Here is a 19075-nt window from a genome sequence, read left to right as displayed (position 1 = left end):
AAACCACAACAATGACTGACCAGATTAACACTGAACTAACTTTCCAAGGGATAGATCCCTCACCTTAAAACTAATCCAAGTCTGAGGGTCCCTTTTTAAAACCTTTATTTTCTGTTATCTACAGATGGCAAGGGGTTTGAGGACAATGAGGGTTTCCTTGCTTATGAAGCCTGGGGATGGCTGAGATCTACTCAGAGGCACCCCCGACTTCCATCACCCACAGCGCTGGCCACTCCCAGGCGACTGGATAAGGGTCCCAAGTACCATTTCACCTCAAAGCTGGTGGCATGGATCAGACATTGGGATTTCCAAGGGTATCTCAGAAGACTGCTGAGAGCAAACACCATAGAGCTAGTGTCTTCTGCCTAGAGTGTTCATGTGGACACGAGAATCCTATGTGATGAACAACCTTCTGCTGAACGGGGATCCAAGGACCACCACCATAACAGCAGCGGCAAGACTAAAATGACTCTCAGAGCTGACTAATGAAGTTCAGGTTTCTCTCCCCACAAGGTTGCAGTGCTTTTCCTAATTACTTAATAATAAACTTACTTAATAAACACTACCTCCCACCGCCTTGAGTCCTAACTCTGATGTGGTCAGAACTAGGAGATAGGAATATGTCAAGGATTCTTTTACATAAGTTCCGAAACGGAGCCATAAGTGATGGCCAATCCCGAGATGAGGACATTAACTCACACCAGGTCCATTTAGACTCAGAGTGAAGAATTTGAGCTAATCTGGAAAGCAGAACTGCTTCCCTGTAAGAACCAGGTGCTGCTAGATGTCTGGATGGGAAAGAGAGGAGCTGGCCTGAGGCTGGCGGGAGCTTCTGTCTTGGGCCTTGGAGGCCTTCTGCTATTGGGGAACACCAGGCAGTTACTTGCTCATGTGGGCCACAGGCTTTCAGAAGTAAACTCATTTCCTTGAGCTCAGGAGGAAGATCTTTGCTTTGGGGAGACCAGGGACGGGTATGAGCTGAGACACAAAGCCTCCTCATTCTACGGAATGGCATTGTGCTTTTCCAAACACATTCACAGCTGTGACCTCTTCTCATAATGACCCTATGGAGTACATCAAGAACAAATCATTCCCGTCAGAAGGAGTGGCCCAGAGTTTCAGGTCGTATGGAGTTGACTTGGGACAGACACTGCAGAGTTGAGGTCACGCTGGGTAAGCTAGTTAGGCATGGTGGTGCCATCTACTCAGGCTAGGCATAACCCAGCCCAGTCCTCATGGGCTTTCCTTCCCCTGGTGCAAGCCACTGCCCATCACAATCTGTTCGGTCTTTCTCCCCCAGATCCCAGCAGCAGGACAGGAGGGGGTTAGGAACTGTGGTGTAGTCTACACACACCTTGCACCTAATGACAACCCCAATGATAAAGACAGCATACCTTCCTTGTGTTATCTTCTGTGTGCTCCCAACTTTCATAAAGGTGGGAACAAGAGCTTCCACTGACCATGTATGAAGACAACAGAGCCTAGGCTGTCTTGTCTATACTCTCGCTTCTGGGTCCCCCAAGAGAATGTCCAATTGCCTTGAAATTAGGGATCAGAGTCCAGTCTAGCTCACTTCAAAGTCTTCACAAGGAGGCTAGCTGCTTAGAATAAGTCTATACATAGCAGGGGCAAAGGCTGAGTGAAACCTTCCAGTCATGGAAAAGAACTGGAGAAAGCCAACTAGTGTAGGTCAGGATCCAGGCCAGAACCCTACTCTTCTGGCTAGTCTTTGAATCAGAATACTTATAAAATTTCTTCTAGACTCTTGTCATATGGGGCAAGAAACAGCCCTTGAAAATTTCTTCAGACCCTAGATACGTAAGTGAACAAATTGCACATACCATAATAATGACAATAATCACCCCAGAACAGCGCTGCAGACAGACCCAGAGGCTGTGTCAATGGGAGACTTCAAACTATGATGCTCTGGACCTGTGAGCAGGACTGGTAAAATGACGTAAGTCTAGAAACTTGCAACCAGCAATCCAACACTTAGGTCCCAGTCCCATCCCTGTACTGAAGGTACACTCTCATACACAGATACACTCAGGTTAAGACCCACCCTGGTCCTTGTTCATGCCACATATTGTCAACACTTCACCTGTCATCACAGTAGGTGAACTTCATGTCCATGCTGTGGCGGCTCAGGAACGTCTTGCTGTCCAAGGGGATGTCCATGTGGGATGGGTGCTGGATTGGCTCACACATGATGATGAGGCAGGACAGCAATGGCTCCTTGTAGCCACAGAGGCTGCTGTGAGGGGGGCAGTTGTTGTAGACCCTCACTTGACCAGTGCAGTGCAAAACCTGGGGACAAACGACAGCAGTCAGGAAAGTCCGAGAATGCCGAAAGCAGGGCCAGGGCTTTAGGTACCCCTGCTCCCACCTCACACGTGAGACTCGAACCCACAGCTAACAGCCTACCTTCCAGGTGGCTGACTTGAGGTTGACAGTCCGGCCTCTGTTGGTGACGGTGCACTTCATCCTCATGAAGAAGTCGCGCTCGGTAGACATATCTTTGCTTTTCTTCCCAAAACCAGAGCCTGAGTGGGCAAGGGTGTGGGAATCAGTTGAATTAGTCCAAATCACAATGTTTCTAGGCAACTTGTGTCTGTGTTTCCTAGCGGTTTGCCGTCTAGTGCTTGCAGTCTGCCATGGGCACAGAGTCCTTCAGCCTAAAGAGTAATGGTACCTCAGCTGCCGCATGCACCTTAAGCCCTGCCTCGCTTATGGTCAGAACTAAAAGACAGAAATATGTCAAGGAAGCGTTTTACAAAACTTCTAGTGACGGCCACTTCCACTCAGGGGCCATGGGCTAACAGCAGCTCTGTGGAGACGCAGAGTGGATAGAGGGGCAACTGGAAGGCAGAGCTGCTCTCCTGAAGAAACCAGATGCCCTTGATGCCCATCTTGGAGAGTCGCCGGGCCTGAGGAAGGCTGAGTAGAAGCTCCTGTGTTACTGAATCCCCAGAAGCACCAAGGTCCAAAGGCAGGGGTTGCACCATCATCTGGTACCCACTGCTCTTAGCAGGCAGTCCCTTAGTGCCCTCAGTGTTGTTACTTGAGAGCATCAAGCTCAGACCACACTTCTCAGCGGCCTCTCATGGGGCAGGCCGGGTCCTCCAGTGGGAAGTCTGAGGGAGACCATGGTTACTCCAAGGACATGAATCTGTCCAGTTAGAATATTCCTTCCAGTTAGACTTATCCTTGGACACTCCTGTGCTCTCTTTCTAACCCATCTCCCAGGAACATGGACCATCTATATCCTATCTGCATCCCGGAACCACTATGTTCTGGATAATGTACCATCAGTTTTCTCCTTAAGGTGTCATGTGTCAAGGAGGGATGGGGAGGGAGGTGAACACACACACACACACACACACACACACACACACACACACACACACACACACACACACACACCTTCTTTTAAATGGAACTGGGTGGACAAGTCTATCTTAAAGATGTTCTTGACAAAGATCAATTAGATCACCTTTCATCCAGGATTAAATAAATCACTGAGACAAAGAACATGCAGCGTACAAGTCTCCAATGCCTGCCCAGTTTTTCTGCTTCTTGTTCTACAGAGTGGTACATACAAGGCCAGGTGTGTCTAAATTGTGTCTTTACCTCCAGCTCCATTCTGGGCCTTCACAAGCCCAGCATCACAGAGCAATCTAGAGACTTCCTTCAAATAGCCACACTGCTCTTTCTAAGAGAAGCTGCCAACATCTGCACTCACACCTCTGAGGAACCTTGATTTCTTTGACTGACACAGTCTAGAAGAGCTGTGTAACCAAAGAATCAGGATCCTTGAACTGAATTTAAATATGTTTTGGGGAACCCACTAAGTGATAGACTGAATGTTGTTCTGATAAACCATTTCTCCCATAATTATGCTTCTTATAATTTTAGTTTTTAAGTGGGGTTTGTGTATGATGAATTGTAGCTGTACTGGGGGAGCCCCCGGAGTTAGGGATGAGGGGACCAGAGATTCATTTGCGGCTATTTGTCTGGGTTGCTATTGTGGGCTCCTAATTCTCTAACCTTCAGTGTCTCCCCATTCTGGTTTGATAGTTTAAGCCTCAGCTTAAACATTTTCAGTAGCTCCCAACTGTCTGCAGGGCAAACGGTTGAGGCCTTCGACCTCACCAGCAAAACATTCCACAGCCTGTCTCCCAGTCTTTCTTCCTCTAGGAATCTACCCTGACCCTTTGTTTTTAGACCATGAGTCGAGTCGATGCAGACTGAAACCTTCCGTGAGGATTTGTTGATTCACTGGGCTTGACTGGTCCCAACTTCCATTCATGAATCAAAAGACGTAAAATTCTACTCAGCTGAGCAGAGGGCACTTAGCTGTGAGCCAGCACATCTGGAAGCTAGAAAATGCTGGACTTGGCCTCATCTTTTGCCATGGATTTGAAAAGGTCATGGGCAGCACAGGAGTGAGATGCTTCGTTCAGCTCACAGAATCAAACAGATTTCAGTCAGTATTGAACTGAGGCCAAGAGCCCAGGGGCCAGTGAGTTCATTCGTAAGTGAAGAGACAGTAAGAGACATGTAACATGAATTGCTAAATGGTCTTTTAATAAAGACAACAACAACAACAAAAACAACAAAACAAACCCGGAGCCTGATATTAGGGTAAATGCTGATAGATCAGAAACAAAGGAACAAGTCACTGCCACAATCCCTCATCCTGAAAAGCCTTCAGTTCCTGTCTCCTCAAGCCTTATATACCTCTCTTCACCCAGCCATCACTTCCTTCCTAGTGCTGGGATTAATGGTGTGTGTGCTTCCCAAATACTGGGGTTAAAAGGTGCGAGATCTCAAGTGCTGGGATTAAAGGCGTGTGACTCCCAAGCATTGGAATTGAAGATATGTGCCACCACTGCCTGGCTCTGTTTCTCCCCTAGACTGAATCAATCTCATGCAGTCCAGGGTGACTCTGAACTCACAGAAATCCAGATGGATCTCTGCCTCCCCAGTTCTAGGATTAAAGGTGTGTGCCACCACTGCCTGGCATCTATGTTTAATCTAGTGGCTGGTTCTGTTCTCTGATCTTCAGGGAAATTTTATTAGGGTACACAATATATCGTCACAGAGACACCTCTTTAGAAAGTGCTTCTGAACGCTTGCAGGTGAAAATGAGTGGACTAAAGGGTAAACTGTGTGTCTCAATGGGCCACACTACAGCTTCCAGGACAAGATTCTTCTTCTTTTTGTTTTTGTTTGGTTTGGTTTGGGTTTTGGATTTTCTTTTAAATTTGGTTTTGATTTTGGGTGGAAGGGGGCAGTGATGGGGAGATACCAGAATGCATGATGTGAAATCCACAAAGAATCAATAAAAGGTTTTTTGTTTTTTTGTTTTTTTAAAAGTGCTCCTGAAACCCATGTGTGTTAGTGTATGTCTGTAATCCCAGGATTTGGGAGGGAGGATTACAAATTTTAGGCCAGCCTGGGCTACTCTGCAAGAGAAAGAGAAGGAGGGAGGGAGGGGAGGAGGGAGGGAAGGGGGGAAGAAAATGCCAGTATGGTAGCACCTTCACCATAGAGAACCAATCATTCTATATAGTCTAGAATTTCTCAGCAGCACAGACAAGACATTAAATAAACTCATGGTGGTCTCCAGCCTGTGTCCTCTGGGATCCAGTAGGGGAAGGCCTTCAGACAGAAAGCAATGATCCAGGTGAAAGGTCGGGGCAGCATTGGAAAGGGAGGTGGTTATAATTTTACAAAGCTTTGTAAGCCCAAGTGAGGATTGCAATACTCTGTACCAAGAGCGGAGGTAAGCCCATGAAACGTCAGCTTTTGCAGCGTGCATGTGATGAGAAAACCCTGAAGGTGTGGTACCTGCCTTTGTTATTCAGGTTGGATGAGCACACGCCCCATGGTAGTGACAGGTGAGAGATGAGAAGGGTGATATCTTGATGGGCAGTCTGTCCAGCCCAGTGATAGGTGCTCGGGTTCAGAGAGGATCTTGGGCAGTCACTGGGCGCTACTGCTGCCTACAGCTATGGCTCATTTTGTTTAGTTTTGAAAGATTGTACTGTATTTTTATCCATGTGTTTGTGTGCACATTTGTGCAAGTGCCCAACAGAGGCCAGAAGAGGGCGCTTGACCTCCTGGAACTGGAGTTCCAGGTGGTTGTGAGCTATGGGTTGTGGGAGCTGGGAGGCTTGCTCAGGTCCTCTGGAAGAGCAGTCTGTGCTCTTAACCACTGAGCCATCTCTCCAGCCCCAAAGTTTTAGTGCTTCTGAAGATCCCCATTCATGCCTTTTTGTTGAATGTTCTTAGAGATGAAGCCAAGTGCCTTCTGCCTTTGCAGACTCTCAGACCCACTGGCACTCACTGGCTAGATACCCATAGAGTTCAGTACAACAGAGGGTTTAAAACCTTCCCCATCAAACCTTTCTGTGCCATGTCTCATCACCATAGGCTCCATTCACTACATGACTCCTGTAAGAGCTAGTCTTCAGTGGTGATCCTAAGGGCCGTGCCTCCTGAGACACACCCAGCCAGGGTAGGCTTGAACCTTTCATCAACCAGCAAAATAGGAATAGAAGTGATGATGTCCCAGTTTCAGGACTCAGGTCTGGGAAGGTCTGTCTACTTCTACTGCTTCAGTTTACAGAGAGAAAAGATCTACATGGTCCTGAGCTGCCATATAAGATGGCTGTTCTGGAGTCCCCTTATGAAGAAGGCTACTATGAAGCTCTATAGTGTGAGCTGTGGTCACTTGTGTCCCAGCTACAAGCCACAGGTGAGCCATGTTGATCATGTCAGCCTAGTCCAGCCTCTGGTGACTGCAATCCAGCTGATGTCATATAAAGCAAGAGACCTGCCCACAGAACCCACAGGAACTTAGGAGATTGCTTAAGCCTGTGTTTTGGTTGGTTTGATATACAACAAAAGACATCCATAGCATTTCCCATAAATAATCTGGCATAGATGAAGTTATTGGTTTGGGTGGTGTCACTTGGCAGAGATAATTGATCTCAGGTGATGAAACCTCCTAGAGATGGCACCCTGACTTGAAGGAGTACCCTGGTAGTATGACATCAGCTGTCATGCATGGTCCCCGGGAGCTTTTCTGAGTCCTGGGTCATATAATCTCAACTCCAAGGCTGCATATCCACCCAAGAGCTAGTCCAACTGGAGCTTATGGAGGTCAGTTTTCCCAGCACCTACCATAATCCATCTGGCCTATATGAGTCGGCTTGGGGGAGGGGATCACAAGGAGAGTGGAAACACAGAAGAACACATTACCATTTTTGAGAGTCAGGTTCTCGCGGATCTCCTCATGGTCACAAGGATGCGTGAAGTCAAAGATGCTGTGTCCTGTTAGCTCCACCTGTTTTAGAAGCAAGGTTGGACTTCGTAACTCCTAACAATGACTCTAAGAGGGAACTAGGAGGACTTCTAGATTTGGAGACAGGGAGGAGAATGAATTGAGTGGTCACTGACAGTCTCTGGCCAATATCAGGTCCATGGGCTTACAGATGCAGCCGAGTGCTATTGATATCGACAGGGACTTGGTTCCCAAGGGCTGCCATGTTAATCTAGCTACAGGACCTGCTAGGATGGTCACCATGCCATCAGGAGCGTGTTCCTACGACTTGTGGCTCAAGGATTGTAATCATCAGGATGGGCACATGTAAGGAGTCATCAAGAGAGATGGTGGCCAGGACCCGCCCATTAGTTTCTATCCCCCAAATGAAGACATTTGTCCCTTCTGAAGGAGGCAGAGGAGGAGGTCACCTGGGTAAGTCCCATGAACTTGCTGATGTTTTCCGACAGAAAGATCATATCACCGTCTTGGGTCACCACGGCGATGAAACCCTCCAAGGCTTTCAGGTACAAGTTATCCATCTGCTGGTCAGCCTCAGCTTCGGATTCATTCTCAGAGCAGACTGGAAAGAGAGGGACAGACAACGTTTCATGAGTATGGTCTTAAAACAGACACCACTGAAGGGACAGAGGACTGCCAGGCATGGTTTTAGGGCACAAGGTGGACTTCTTGGGAAATGCATATTGCCAACTTAGTGTCTGCCACATGCCTGATGAGTGGACACTAGATGAAACACCCAGAACACACTGATGATGATTTGGGGATAGCATGGTTGTCATGGTAACAGTACTTACACTATCAGTAGTAATGGTGGTGGGAGAAACTAGAGACATTTTAGCTGCTAATATATGTGGAGCAACAACCACAGGCAGACACAGTACTAAACATAGGTTACAATGACTCACGAAGTAGGGACCATTCCTTAGTCTCGTTTTCCAGAGCTAGACTTACAAGAGTTAAGCCATTTGCCAAAGACTGTGAAGTCTAGAAAGTTAGCAAGCCCCGGGGGCTGGATGCAGTGGCCACATTCAGCCATCTTGCAGGCTTTGGAGTCAAATAGCGTATCTATTCCTAGCTCTGTCTCCTACTGGGCTATGACTCTGAGTAACATCTGTTTGAATATCAGCGTCCTCCTCAGCAAAGCCAGAAGAGTGATTTCCATCTCCTTGGTTTCAACAATTGTGACCTCTTTCCCCCATCTGCTCCCTCTAAGACATCGCCACTGTCCTCGAATTGTTCAGAGCCAAGGTGGAGAAGTCATAGCGCACACCTCACAAATCTAAATAAACACTCACACATACTACAGTGAGGCACCCAAGTGGGGGTACAGAGAGCAAGTGCTCCCGGAGTCAGAGGAGGAGAGTGAGTTGGCAGTGATGAGAGATGATTCTTTCCAAAGAAGCAGGATTGAGAAGACTCCTGAAACAGAGTTCACTGTAAGATACAAAGAGAAGCTTGTCAGTCGGGACAGGATTGGGCTGCCATTCCAAAACACATGGGGCAGGCTTCCTCCTCCCAGGACTGAGAAGAGCCCACCTGGATGAAGACGATCCATCTCCCACTATCAGAGACTGGACAAGAAAAGAAAGCCCAGTGTTCTGAAGGACCTCCTCTTCCAGCCCAAGGAGCAGAGGTGGCATCTTAAAGCACCATTGGGGGCATTAGTCTGGGAATAGCATACAGAGTCGTTTATAGAAAATGAAATTTAGAGGCACAAAACAGTGAGAGTGCAAGTGGCAGATTAAAGAGGCAGATGCTGGGGGTAACGTGGGGATAGACCTACCCTAAACCATGCACTCTGCATACCCTGGACTGCCAAGCACACCTTTGCTAGCTGCGAAATATAGGCTCTGCTCTTGTCCAGACAAAAAGAACTCTCAGGCCCCGGCCCTTGGCCGTTATCCTCAGAATACAGACTGTTCTAGTGCATTAGTTAATGCCAAATGTATGTGTGCTTTGAAAATCTGCATTCGACCAGGTTGTGGTAGCGCAGGCCTTGAATCCCAGCTCTCAGGAGGCAGAAGCAGGTGGATCTCTGAATCTGAGGCCATTCTGGTCTACATGGTGAGTTCAAGGCTAGCCGGAGCTACGTAATAAGACCTTGTCTCAAAAAATAGAAACAACAACAACAACAAAATATGTATTCATCTAACACACGCATCAGTTCAAGAGAGCCTGGCCTAACTTACAGAATGAGAGGTTTTGGGGCTAGGATACACTGACGTAAAAAGAACCTTTCAAATGGAGACTCCTCAGGGGAGCATAAAGTGCCATTAGATAGACTGGCCACTTGACAAGTGACATCACTTATGCTGTGCAGTCAAGATCAAAGACCCTCGCAAAAGCAAGGACACTGAGCTTGTTCAGTTCTCCTTTCTTCCTTTCTGTGAACCCTCAAACATGAGCATCAGCAGAACAGCCCCAGACGAGCAGACGCTCCCATGAAGGGTCTTTGGTGGGATTGCTGGGGACCAGCTACTTTGCAGGGCCCAGAATCAGAGACCGTGCAGGGAGTCCCGGACCCTGCCATTTCTGCAGAGGAATAGAATGGGACTAGTCTCCTGGTAACTTTCCTTTAGTTTACCAAAAGGATGAGGCACAAGGAAGGCAATGCCTTCTCTTCAAACCTAGTTCAAGCGGCTAGAGCTTTCTACCACCTACCTATGCCATGCCGGATACCCTCCTAGGGGCTCAGTCCGATGCTCTTTGGCAGCTAATCAGTCTTCTGGACTAATGAGGATGAGCTCATTATGGAGGAGGAAGCGAAGCAGCTGCCGATGTTGGCACTCCCGGGGAGCATCCATGCTTAAACAGGGGTGGTAGGAGGGAGGGCAAACTCGGTGGGTACGTCAGGACCCCGCAGAGGTTAAGAAAGAACTTCTGGGCCCAGGACTGCTATGCAATTTATGGCGTTTTGTGCAACGGAAAAATGTGGAAACTCTTGCTGAAAAATTAAGCCAAGCCCAAGACCCTTGCCAGTATGAGAAGAAGACTACACCCCATTCAGGATGGTGCTGGAGGGGTACACTTCCGGGCTTCCTTCATAATTCAGAGGAGCTAGAAGTGTGCTTTTCTCCTTCTCCTCCTCCTCCTCCTCTTCCTCCTCCTCCTCCTCCCTCTTCTTCCTCTTCTTCTCCTCCTCCCCCTCCTCCCCCTTCTCCCCCTCCTCCCCCTCCTCCCCCTCCTCCCCCTCCTCCCCCTCCTCCCCCTCCTCCTCCCCCTCCTCCTCCTTTCACCATGTTCAAAGGGTGTCAAAGCTGCTGCTCCAGGAACCACATGCTGCAGACTATCTCAACTTCAGGTTACATTACTAGCCCCTGTGTAGAGAACCAGTCTGGGCAGGGGTACCTGATCTAGGAAATGGGCAAGGAGAGGGTTTCAGCTGCATTTGGGTTACACTAACTAGATGGCCACTTTCTCCAGACAAGCAGAGACCAGCCCTGAAGCCTACTGAGAAGTTATTTTCTCCTCAGCTTCTTTGATCTCAGTGGTAACACTGACTTCAAAATCTGGAGTAATCCCAAGACAGTCTATTTGGGTTAACTAGGCCCAGGGAAAATAGTTCTGCTTGAAGTTGCCTGTTTCTAACAGGCCCAGCACAGCCAAGCGGCTTTCCACAGTGTCCAGTCTGCTTCCTTCCAGGAGGTGGCGAAATTGGCTCCAGCGGCGGGGTGACCAGCCTTTGGAGGCAAAGGAGGGAGAAGGGTGCTCTGGGGCCACGACGAGAAACAGAACATCTTGAGACTGAAGTCACAATGTCTACAGGGTCAAGGACACCAGCAGCCCTCCCCCCTCTTTCCCTGGGACCCTGGAGCAGCCAGGCTCAGGCGTGGCCTCTTCCTTCAATGGAACTATTTGCTCCTACAGCACCTGCTTATCCCCCTGAGAGTTTCCAAAGGAACTTAGCCAAGCCACTCCCAGCCTGGACGAGGGAGGCAGATGTCCCGGCTCCTGCACCCAGAGCTCTGAGCCTCATGTCACATCTCTGCTGAACACTGCTGTGCCTTACCGCTGTGTGCATCTGGCCTCCCGCTAGATATCAATATTTGACCCTGTACTGGGCGTGGGAAAAGAGGTGATCATTACAGTCACTAAGAGTTTACTTACTCTCTGTCTGTCTGTCCTGGGCTGGAGAAAAGTAATCGGCTCACCAATGCCACCCATGACACACTCAGTCCTGTCCTGCGGAGAACTGGGGATACTGAAGAATGAAAGCAATCCTACTCCCTCAGGGATCAAGACTTCCAGGGAAGCCATCGGCTGAGAGGAGTCTAGACTCTTCTTGAGGAGAATGAAGCAGGTGCTCACTAAGGTACTGGCTGGATCTTTTATTAGCTTGGGTTCGACATCCTGGTCACTTGCTTCCCAAGACCTGTCAGGGTTCAAATCTCCAAGAAGGACTGTGGTATATAGACCAGCCGCCTCTGATGAGAAGGGGCATGGTCAGCGAGGGAGCACAACATTCTTTAATGCTAAAAATAGCGCCAGTAAACAGGCTTTGATGACTCCCCACAGCCAGGATATGTGCAGCTGAGGAGGTTTGGGAGCACCTTTTCCGGAGCACCGCTCACATCCTTCAAGGCAGCACCACCCATGTTGGGTGGCACACCAGGATGGTAGGAGCCGGCTGTTTTTGGGTAAACTGGCAGGTGGCAGAGCAGGCAGCTTCTGACCGGGTCTCTGAGGTCCAGCTGTGCCAATGGTGAGGCTGGCCAGGAGGCTGGCTACAGTCTTACTCTACCAGGGTTATCCGTCTCAGCATTTCCTTCTTCAAGAAATTCTGGGACTGCTCGAGCAGTCCTAACAAGGTCAGATACAGGCTTCCTGCTGCTCCAGGGGTGCTTGGCGCTTAGTTATCTCTGCAGGGTCTTTCCTTTCAATAGCTCTGCTTAGGCAGTTCCTCCGCTCCCAGCACCGCCACAGACCTCATGCCCTCCAGGGACACTGACTGCAGACCGAGTTCCACACATGCCACAAGGACCTGAGTGTGAGCCACTTACTGTATGCACCTGATACCCCACTGTGGGCAGGCTTGGGCGATCTCACACTTTGGGCTGGGAATAGATTTCACCTGATTTCTTTATTTTTTTTCTTTTCTTTATTTTTTTCCCTTTCTTTTTCTTTATTCTTTTTTTTTTGTTCTTTCCATATCTGCTCATCCTATCTTCCTTCTCCATGCTAGCCTCCATAAAATGCCATGTGGGGCTACATTCAGTTGATATCTATTGACTGACTAGACCGTTCGCTTTAAGAAAATGTTGTGAACAAGGGTAGTATTTCTTGAAAGGGCTGCTGGCTCTCTCGACCATTAACATCCTGGCATGAATCATCTTACTGGCTTGCTTCCAAACAGGACAGAAAAAGGCCTTGATTTGGAGTATAGGTGGGGCGAGGGGGTGCAACAGCAAAACAAGTGGGATGGAAACCAGGGAAAATAGGTCTGACCATGAGGCATAAGCGGGTACAGAAACCACATCAGCTGCCATAAGTTTGGGCCCTTTGTCCTACTTTTCCTGGCGGAAAGGTCGTGGTGGAAACTTTAAAATAGCATTACCATCTTTCCCTGAGCAATCTGGGGGGATCGCGACACCATCATCTCCTGTGAAGACTCTGTGTCTTCACTACGCAAATGCCAGGAATCAAAAAATGAACCTGACACTAATCTCTAGAAACCTGGCTTTGTGTTCATGGCCAATGCTACAATAGAGAGAATTTGAATTTTACCAGGTATGAATCTGGGGAGGCCTCAGATCAGTTTTAGAGTGAAAAGCCCAATTTTGCACATTTACTGTTGACCTAAAACTCCTGGGATGCAGAAGTGACTCTCCTTCAGTCCCAGAGTGCTGGGCTCATCTTGGAAGAGAATTTAAGACAATCAAGCGATATTTGCACTCATGTTCCCGCCAGAATGTGTTCTGTCCCCAGCCCAGTGTGGAAGAGGGTATCATAAAGCCATTGTTCCAGTCGGCTTCCTGTGATACGAATCTCAACTGTGGCCCCGACTCACAGCCTGGATTTCTCAGTGTTGAAGCTTCCTCTCCAACATTCCCACACACAACAGCCTACTGTGAGAATCAAAGGGAAGTGTGGTACTAAGTAAAGAAGAAATCCTAAAGCCAAGCCTGGTATGTTTCAGCCGTTTGAACTCTGAGGCATACAACCTCAACTTACACAGAGAAGGAGTTTGCACTTTGTTTTGACTTGGGAAAGTGTGTGCTGTAACACGGAGACTGCTGAAGGGTGGGTCCAAGGACATTAGTTTCACCCTGGTTTTTCTTTTACATTTCTCCAATTTAGTGAAATTATTTCTAAACTATAACTTTCACAGCGGGCTAGTGACTAAGGTCTTTCATATCATCCAACACTGTTGCGGGTGAATATCATCATTCCCTCTGTGCTATAAAGAAACCAAGGCCGAGGCAGAGAAAGATGTGTACAAAGTTGCAGGGAGAGATGGCAGCCACACCAATACTCCAAATTGGGGAGGATATTGGCTCAAAGATCCTGTCATGTTTTAGTCATGTACAAAAACCAAAACAGAACAAAACATAAAAACTTAGGACTCAGGGTTGACAAGCTGGCTCTGCAGTGTGAGTTAGATCCCTAGAGTCCATGGTGGGGAGAGAGAACCAACTCCCAAAAGTTGACCTACACACACACACACACACACACACACACACACACACACACACACACACAAATAAGTAATATTTTAAAAACAATTATTTAGCTGGGCATGGGCAGCATATAACTTTGATCCCAGCACCTGGGAGACAGAGACAGTTCAAGGCCAGCCTGGTTCACAAAGCAAGTTCCAGAACAGCTAGAACTACACTGAGGAACCCTGTCTTAAATGATAAAAAACAAAAACAAAACAATGAATTAGAAGAAAAGAAAAAGAGGACCCCGGGGAAGCAGTTAAGTGCATAAAAACACTAGCTTTACAAGCATGAAGGGCTGAGTTTGAATCCCCAGTGTTCCTGGAGAAGCTGAGCTTGGCTGTGTGTGCCCAGGACCCCAGAGTTGAGGGGCAGAGGTGGGTAGCTCCTGGGAGTTTGCTGGCCTACCAGCCTAGCCAAAAGAGCAAGCTTTGGGTTGAATGAGAGACCCTGTCTCAAAGAAATGAGGTGGAAGCAGCCGAGCAAGGCCCCAACGTCCTCTTCTGTCTTCTGCAAGAGTGTGCATGCACACTCTACAACCAAAGGGAGGGCGGGGAGGAGAAAGGTTGGTTCTGAAAATTTCTACAACTGGTCCAGAGAATGCCTGGTAGGAGCCTCTGAGAAACGATAGAGAGAAAGGAGAACTAAGCCGTCACTTCCTTCCCTGGGGGGTGTATTTTATGAGACCTTCCCCTTCAAGGACACCAGGGCCAGATGACCAGAAGTAGAAACTTTTTTTAAATTATCATTTTCTGACTTTTCTTTCTTTGGGAAAGACAGCCCTAGAGCTGATGTGCCAAGGGCTCTGGCCTGTCCGTGCTTGGGCTGTCTAGAAGGTAGCAGTCCTTGTGGTCAACGCTCAGAGTTCCTGGGAGGTGTGATGTCTGGTCCTGGATCTATGACTTCATGCAGCATGCGGAGTGTGGGAGGGGTTGTACAAGATACGTGAAGACAGATATGCTCAGAAGACCCAACCCTACCCGAGACCTCAGCGAGTCAACCTCGCAACCACCAAGGAAGACACACAGTGTCTGTGTGGGCGTTCGCAGACAACGTGTTCCTGCTCCAAGAGCAGGACACAGCCCTGACTCTGAGAACCTCCTGTCCCCCCCATTGCTCGTGACTAGTCCTGGTCAGTCTCCAAGCTGCTTCCCTTGGACATTGGCTCACTGGCTCTTCTCAACATCTTCGCCTGGGCAGCTTCGCAGAATCCTACAAATCACCTACATCTGTCTTTCTCACTGCTCCAACGGGACAAACCTCTGTGTAAGAAGAAAGGCATGCATGTGACCTGGGATGGAGTCTCCAGCAGTCTGCCTTTTATTTGGCAATCCAAGCTTTATGGGGCCTTAACCCGTGCTTCTCTCTGCCATGTGCACCAGCAACTGAGTGCTTACTCTTGTCCCACGGCCTGTGCACCATCCCTGCCCTCGATCACCTCCAGTATCTGCTGTCTCTGCGACAGTGCAGTCGCCCGACCTCGAGGCACAGATTTAGCCTCCAGCCTCTGGGCCCCCGAGCAGTCATCCTCTCCTCCAAAGGTCTTTCCCGTGTATCCTTCCTGTGCACAGGGCCCAGAATAGCACTGGCCAGTCTGGCTTCCCTGCCTCACTCTGGATTCCCTCTGCCAGGGGGGCTCTTTCCTAAAATAGTTCTGTCGTTACAGGATGGCAGAAGGAGCCCGTCTACGGAGGCCACACTCACTTTGGAAAACTGAAAAGGAACTGCAGGATCTCTTTGTCTCCTTGACGGCCTCACTCGCTCGTGCCCTAAGACACTGCCCAACCATAGTGCCAGTCCGGCTGCTACACGCTGCCCAGTCTCCTTACAGAACGGATAAACTCAATAAGATTGCACAGAGGATCTGAAAGTGGAAATCCCAGGCTGCCTCTTCCTGGTGGGGGCCTAACAGGAAATAGGTTTTGAAGAATGTCACTCTGAGAAAGGAAAAAGAAATATATATATTTTTTTTTATGGACTGCTGTTGCAGAGACTCTAGGGAAAGGAGACGACACGGGCTGGCTGAGGCAGGTGATGCCTGAGGCTGTCATCCACCAAGGGGCTATCTCAGCAGGAATGGGCACAGCTAAGCCACTGTCTCCATTAATTCCTACAGCCCTCCCTGGGCAGTAAGCATGGATAATTCCAGCGTATAGGCAAGGAGACCAAGGTGCCTTCCGAGAGACCAAATGGCCTGCCTAACTGGTTAGTAGGAGGGGATAGATGGATGAGGCCCACCCCTGCCACCGATGTCCTAGAGATGTGTCAGGATGACGAGGATGACAGGCTTCCTGCAGAAGCAACATAGTGGGGAACAGGGCCCACAGCCAGATGTAGCAGAGCTGGGTTTCTAGCAGCTGTGGCCTGCTCTCCCGGCCCCTTTCCTCTCTTGCTTTGGGTGCTCATACTCTTCCCTCGGTCCTGCCCTTGACCTCTTCCCCTGGGTGTACTCATGATGAGACCATTGACAGAGAGGAGATGGCTAAAATGAAGGAACAGGGCCAGTGTGATGGCTCAGTGGGTAGAGGTGCTTGCTGCCAAGCCCGACACCCTGAGTTCAAGCCCCAGAACCCAGATGATGAAAGAAGAGAACAGAACGGACTCTCCAAAGGTGACCTCTGACCTCCACATGCACCCACATACATACGCTCACACACAAACACATGTAAAACTGAAGGGCCCTTGTTGGTCTTGTTGTGGGTGGATGTTTGTAGAGCACTAGGTCTGGGAGTGAGGCCTAGGGACATGCCAGCCCCAGACAGGACCCACCAGTCTTACCTGAAGACAGGAGCTTGTGTGTTCGCAGGAAGCTGATGGCTAGTCGCATGATGGAGGCTTTATCCAGGTGGGAGCTCACACTGTGAGGCAGGGGTAACTCATGAGCCAGTTCATAGAAGACCTCCGTCTCCTTGCTGCGCCGGCACCTTGCGGCATCTCGGGATTTCTCCTTCCTCAGCTCCGAGCTGCTCCTAAATGAAGAAACAAGGGGTCAGTGCCCGGAACATCCCTGTCATCCTCTCACACTCCTGGTAGACTCATGCTCGTGCCCCTATCCACGGTAATGTCAGTTCTCCCACTGAGCCAATCGGGGCTCAGCCCAGAGGAACCACGAGCAAGCTGCTTTTTGTTACTGGCTCTGCTTGTGTGTGTGTTGGTGTCTCCTCAAATGGCTTCCTTCCCCTACATCCCTGTGGGGGCCAGAACTGGGCTTCACGCAGGTAGAGTTTCAACGAAGACTTGATGATGAAATCAATTAACAGACCTTGGGCACAGGGGTCAAAATTCCAATGATGGAAAGGGAAGGATGTAGAAACTATGGTCAGTGGCACACATGGTGTTGTCCAAAGCCCTGGAGAACAAGGCTCTCCTTTTTCTAGGTAAGATGTACTCGGTGAAAACGAAGCCCAGTTCTGGACCCTGATCCTGATTCAGATGTGAGAGAGATGCCAGAGCAGAGACTGAAAACGCCAGCAAGACCCAAGGAGAGCACGAGGCAGACACGCCTCAGTTTGCACTCCCAATGTGTGTGCCTACAAGGGGTGAAAAAAGGCAGCGTGTACAAACCCCACTGGCCTGAGCCACCAGACCGACTCCTGCTCATTTTCCTCTTTGTTGCAGGACGGAAGAGGAATACCCACACCCACACTCAAATCCACCTCTCTCAGGAGGTCTAAAGATACTGGGATCATCTTACAAAACTCACGTCAAGCACTAACATGGGCGAGTCAGAACCCACGGGCCAGAAGTCTTAACTTCTCTGCTAGCTGACTCTGTAAGCTTCAAGGCACTTAGCATCCGCTCAGTGGTACCCACCTGACTGTTACTGTGAGGACTTAATATGATCATTTATGTGAAACCTTAGCTCCAGGCACATCCCACTATAAGCAATCAACATTAGCTTAATAGTATTTAAAAAAAAAAAAGACAATCTGTCCATGAGAACATGACCTATCATATCAACAGCATAGAGCGTGTCCTCAGAAAAATGCACGCACTACATGTAACATTTTTCTGTTATGTCATACAGCTAGAAATACAGTAAATAATAAACATTCTTACAACGGTCACGGTCTCACAATTACACTGTTTGATATAGATCAGCTACGATTTTAGACAGTACGGTGTTAGCCTCTTTAAATTTCACAGCTTGCTGCGAGAGTAGCAATTATTAGCATCCCTGATTTCCAGATGAGAAAACAGGCCCACAGAGGCTAAATAATTCACCTGTGGCTGCCTGCTGATAAGTGGAGAATTGAACTCTGCCCTGGGCAGGGCAATTCCAGAATCCAGGCACTTAGTCATTAATGACTGTTAAGAGCTGCAAAGTAATGGAGTTAGGGAGCCCCAACCCCCCATTACGCCCCCGGTCCCTGGCCTACTGAGTGATTATCTCTGTTTTCTTGTGTTTCTATAAATAACACATATTGTATAATAAAGAAATTGGTTTGTTTTTTGTTTCTGTAGATGTTCAATGTGTTTTGTGATTTTCAGGGCTTGATCTAATCAGCTCCAGCCTGGCTCAGTCTACCTTGCCTTCTGAGGTTGCCAAACCCAGGGGCTGCTTTCCTTTTGTTAGGCTTTGAGCCTCTTGTTATCTGGACAGAAAATCACTATTTGGGGATTCCTGGAATGCTGGCGTGCCTCCCACCCCCCTTGCGGATTTAAGGCAGAAGCCCTGGGTTGACTTCCCAGCACGCTTCGTTGGCGGACACAGCTCCCTGGATGGATGATGGACTACCCACTGGGTACCAGACTGCAGGGAGAACCGCACAGCACTCTGATGGTCGGCCTTGTGAGGAACTGTGAGATGAGGGACTTGGGGTTCCTTGTCCTCTCTCCCCTGTCTGTTTCCCTCATCTATCCCTCTCTTCCTCCACTCTCCCTGGCTTTCAGCTCTCAGGAATCCCACACCTCTGTACCCCATCCATCTCACCCGCCAGGAACCTGCCCTTTGGGAGATTTCGCATCTTCTACCAGACTTGACTGGTCCCCAGATTTTGCATCTTCATCCTGAGTTCACCGGGGTGGGATGTGTTGAGGGCTCACAGGCTTTTTGGTTTAGGAA

At 48.9% G+C, this 19075-nt stretch overlaps 1 protein-coding gene across 2 annotated transcripts in view; it reads right to left on the bottom strand.

Moving 5' to 3' along the window:
- The window catches only part of Epas1 (endothelial PAS domain protein 1), an 84778-nt gene that overhangs the window by 22069 nt on the left and 43634 nt on the right, over nucleotides 1–19075 (bottom strand). For both annotated transcript variants that reach the window (XM_052746474.1, XM_052746472.1), the window contains exons 2-6: nucleotides 16789–16979; nucleotides 7762–7913; nucleotides 7270–7354; nucleotides 2425–2543; nucleotides 2102–2307 (exon numbers count right to left, since the gene is read on the bottom strand). In XM_052746474.1, the coding sequence (XP_052602434.1) occupies nucleotides 2102–2307; nucleotides 2425–2543; nucleotides 7270–7354; nucleotides 7762–7913; nucleotides 16789–16979 (753 nt within the window). The remainder of the gene's footprint in view (nucleotides 1–2101; nucleotides 2308–2424; nucleotides 2544–7269; nucleotides 7355–7761; nucleotides 7914–16788; nucleotides 16980–19075) is intronic.

The sequence above is a fragment of the Peromyscus californicus genome, unplaced genomic scaffold (assembly GCF_007827085.1).
Source record: "Peromyscus californicus insignis strain IS unplaced genomic scaffold, ASM782708v3 Scaffold_1__1_contigs__length_55948999, whole genome shotgun sequence".
In the NCBI taxonomy this organism is placed as follows: domain Eukaryota; kingdom Metazoa; phylum Chordata; class Mammalia; order Rodentia; family Cricetidae; genus Peromyscus; species Peromyscus californicus.
This window is presented reverse-complemented; position numbering and strand designations above follow the sequence as displayed.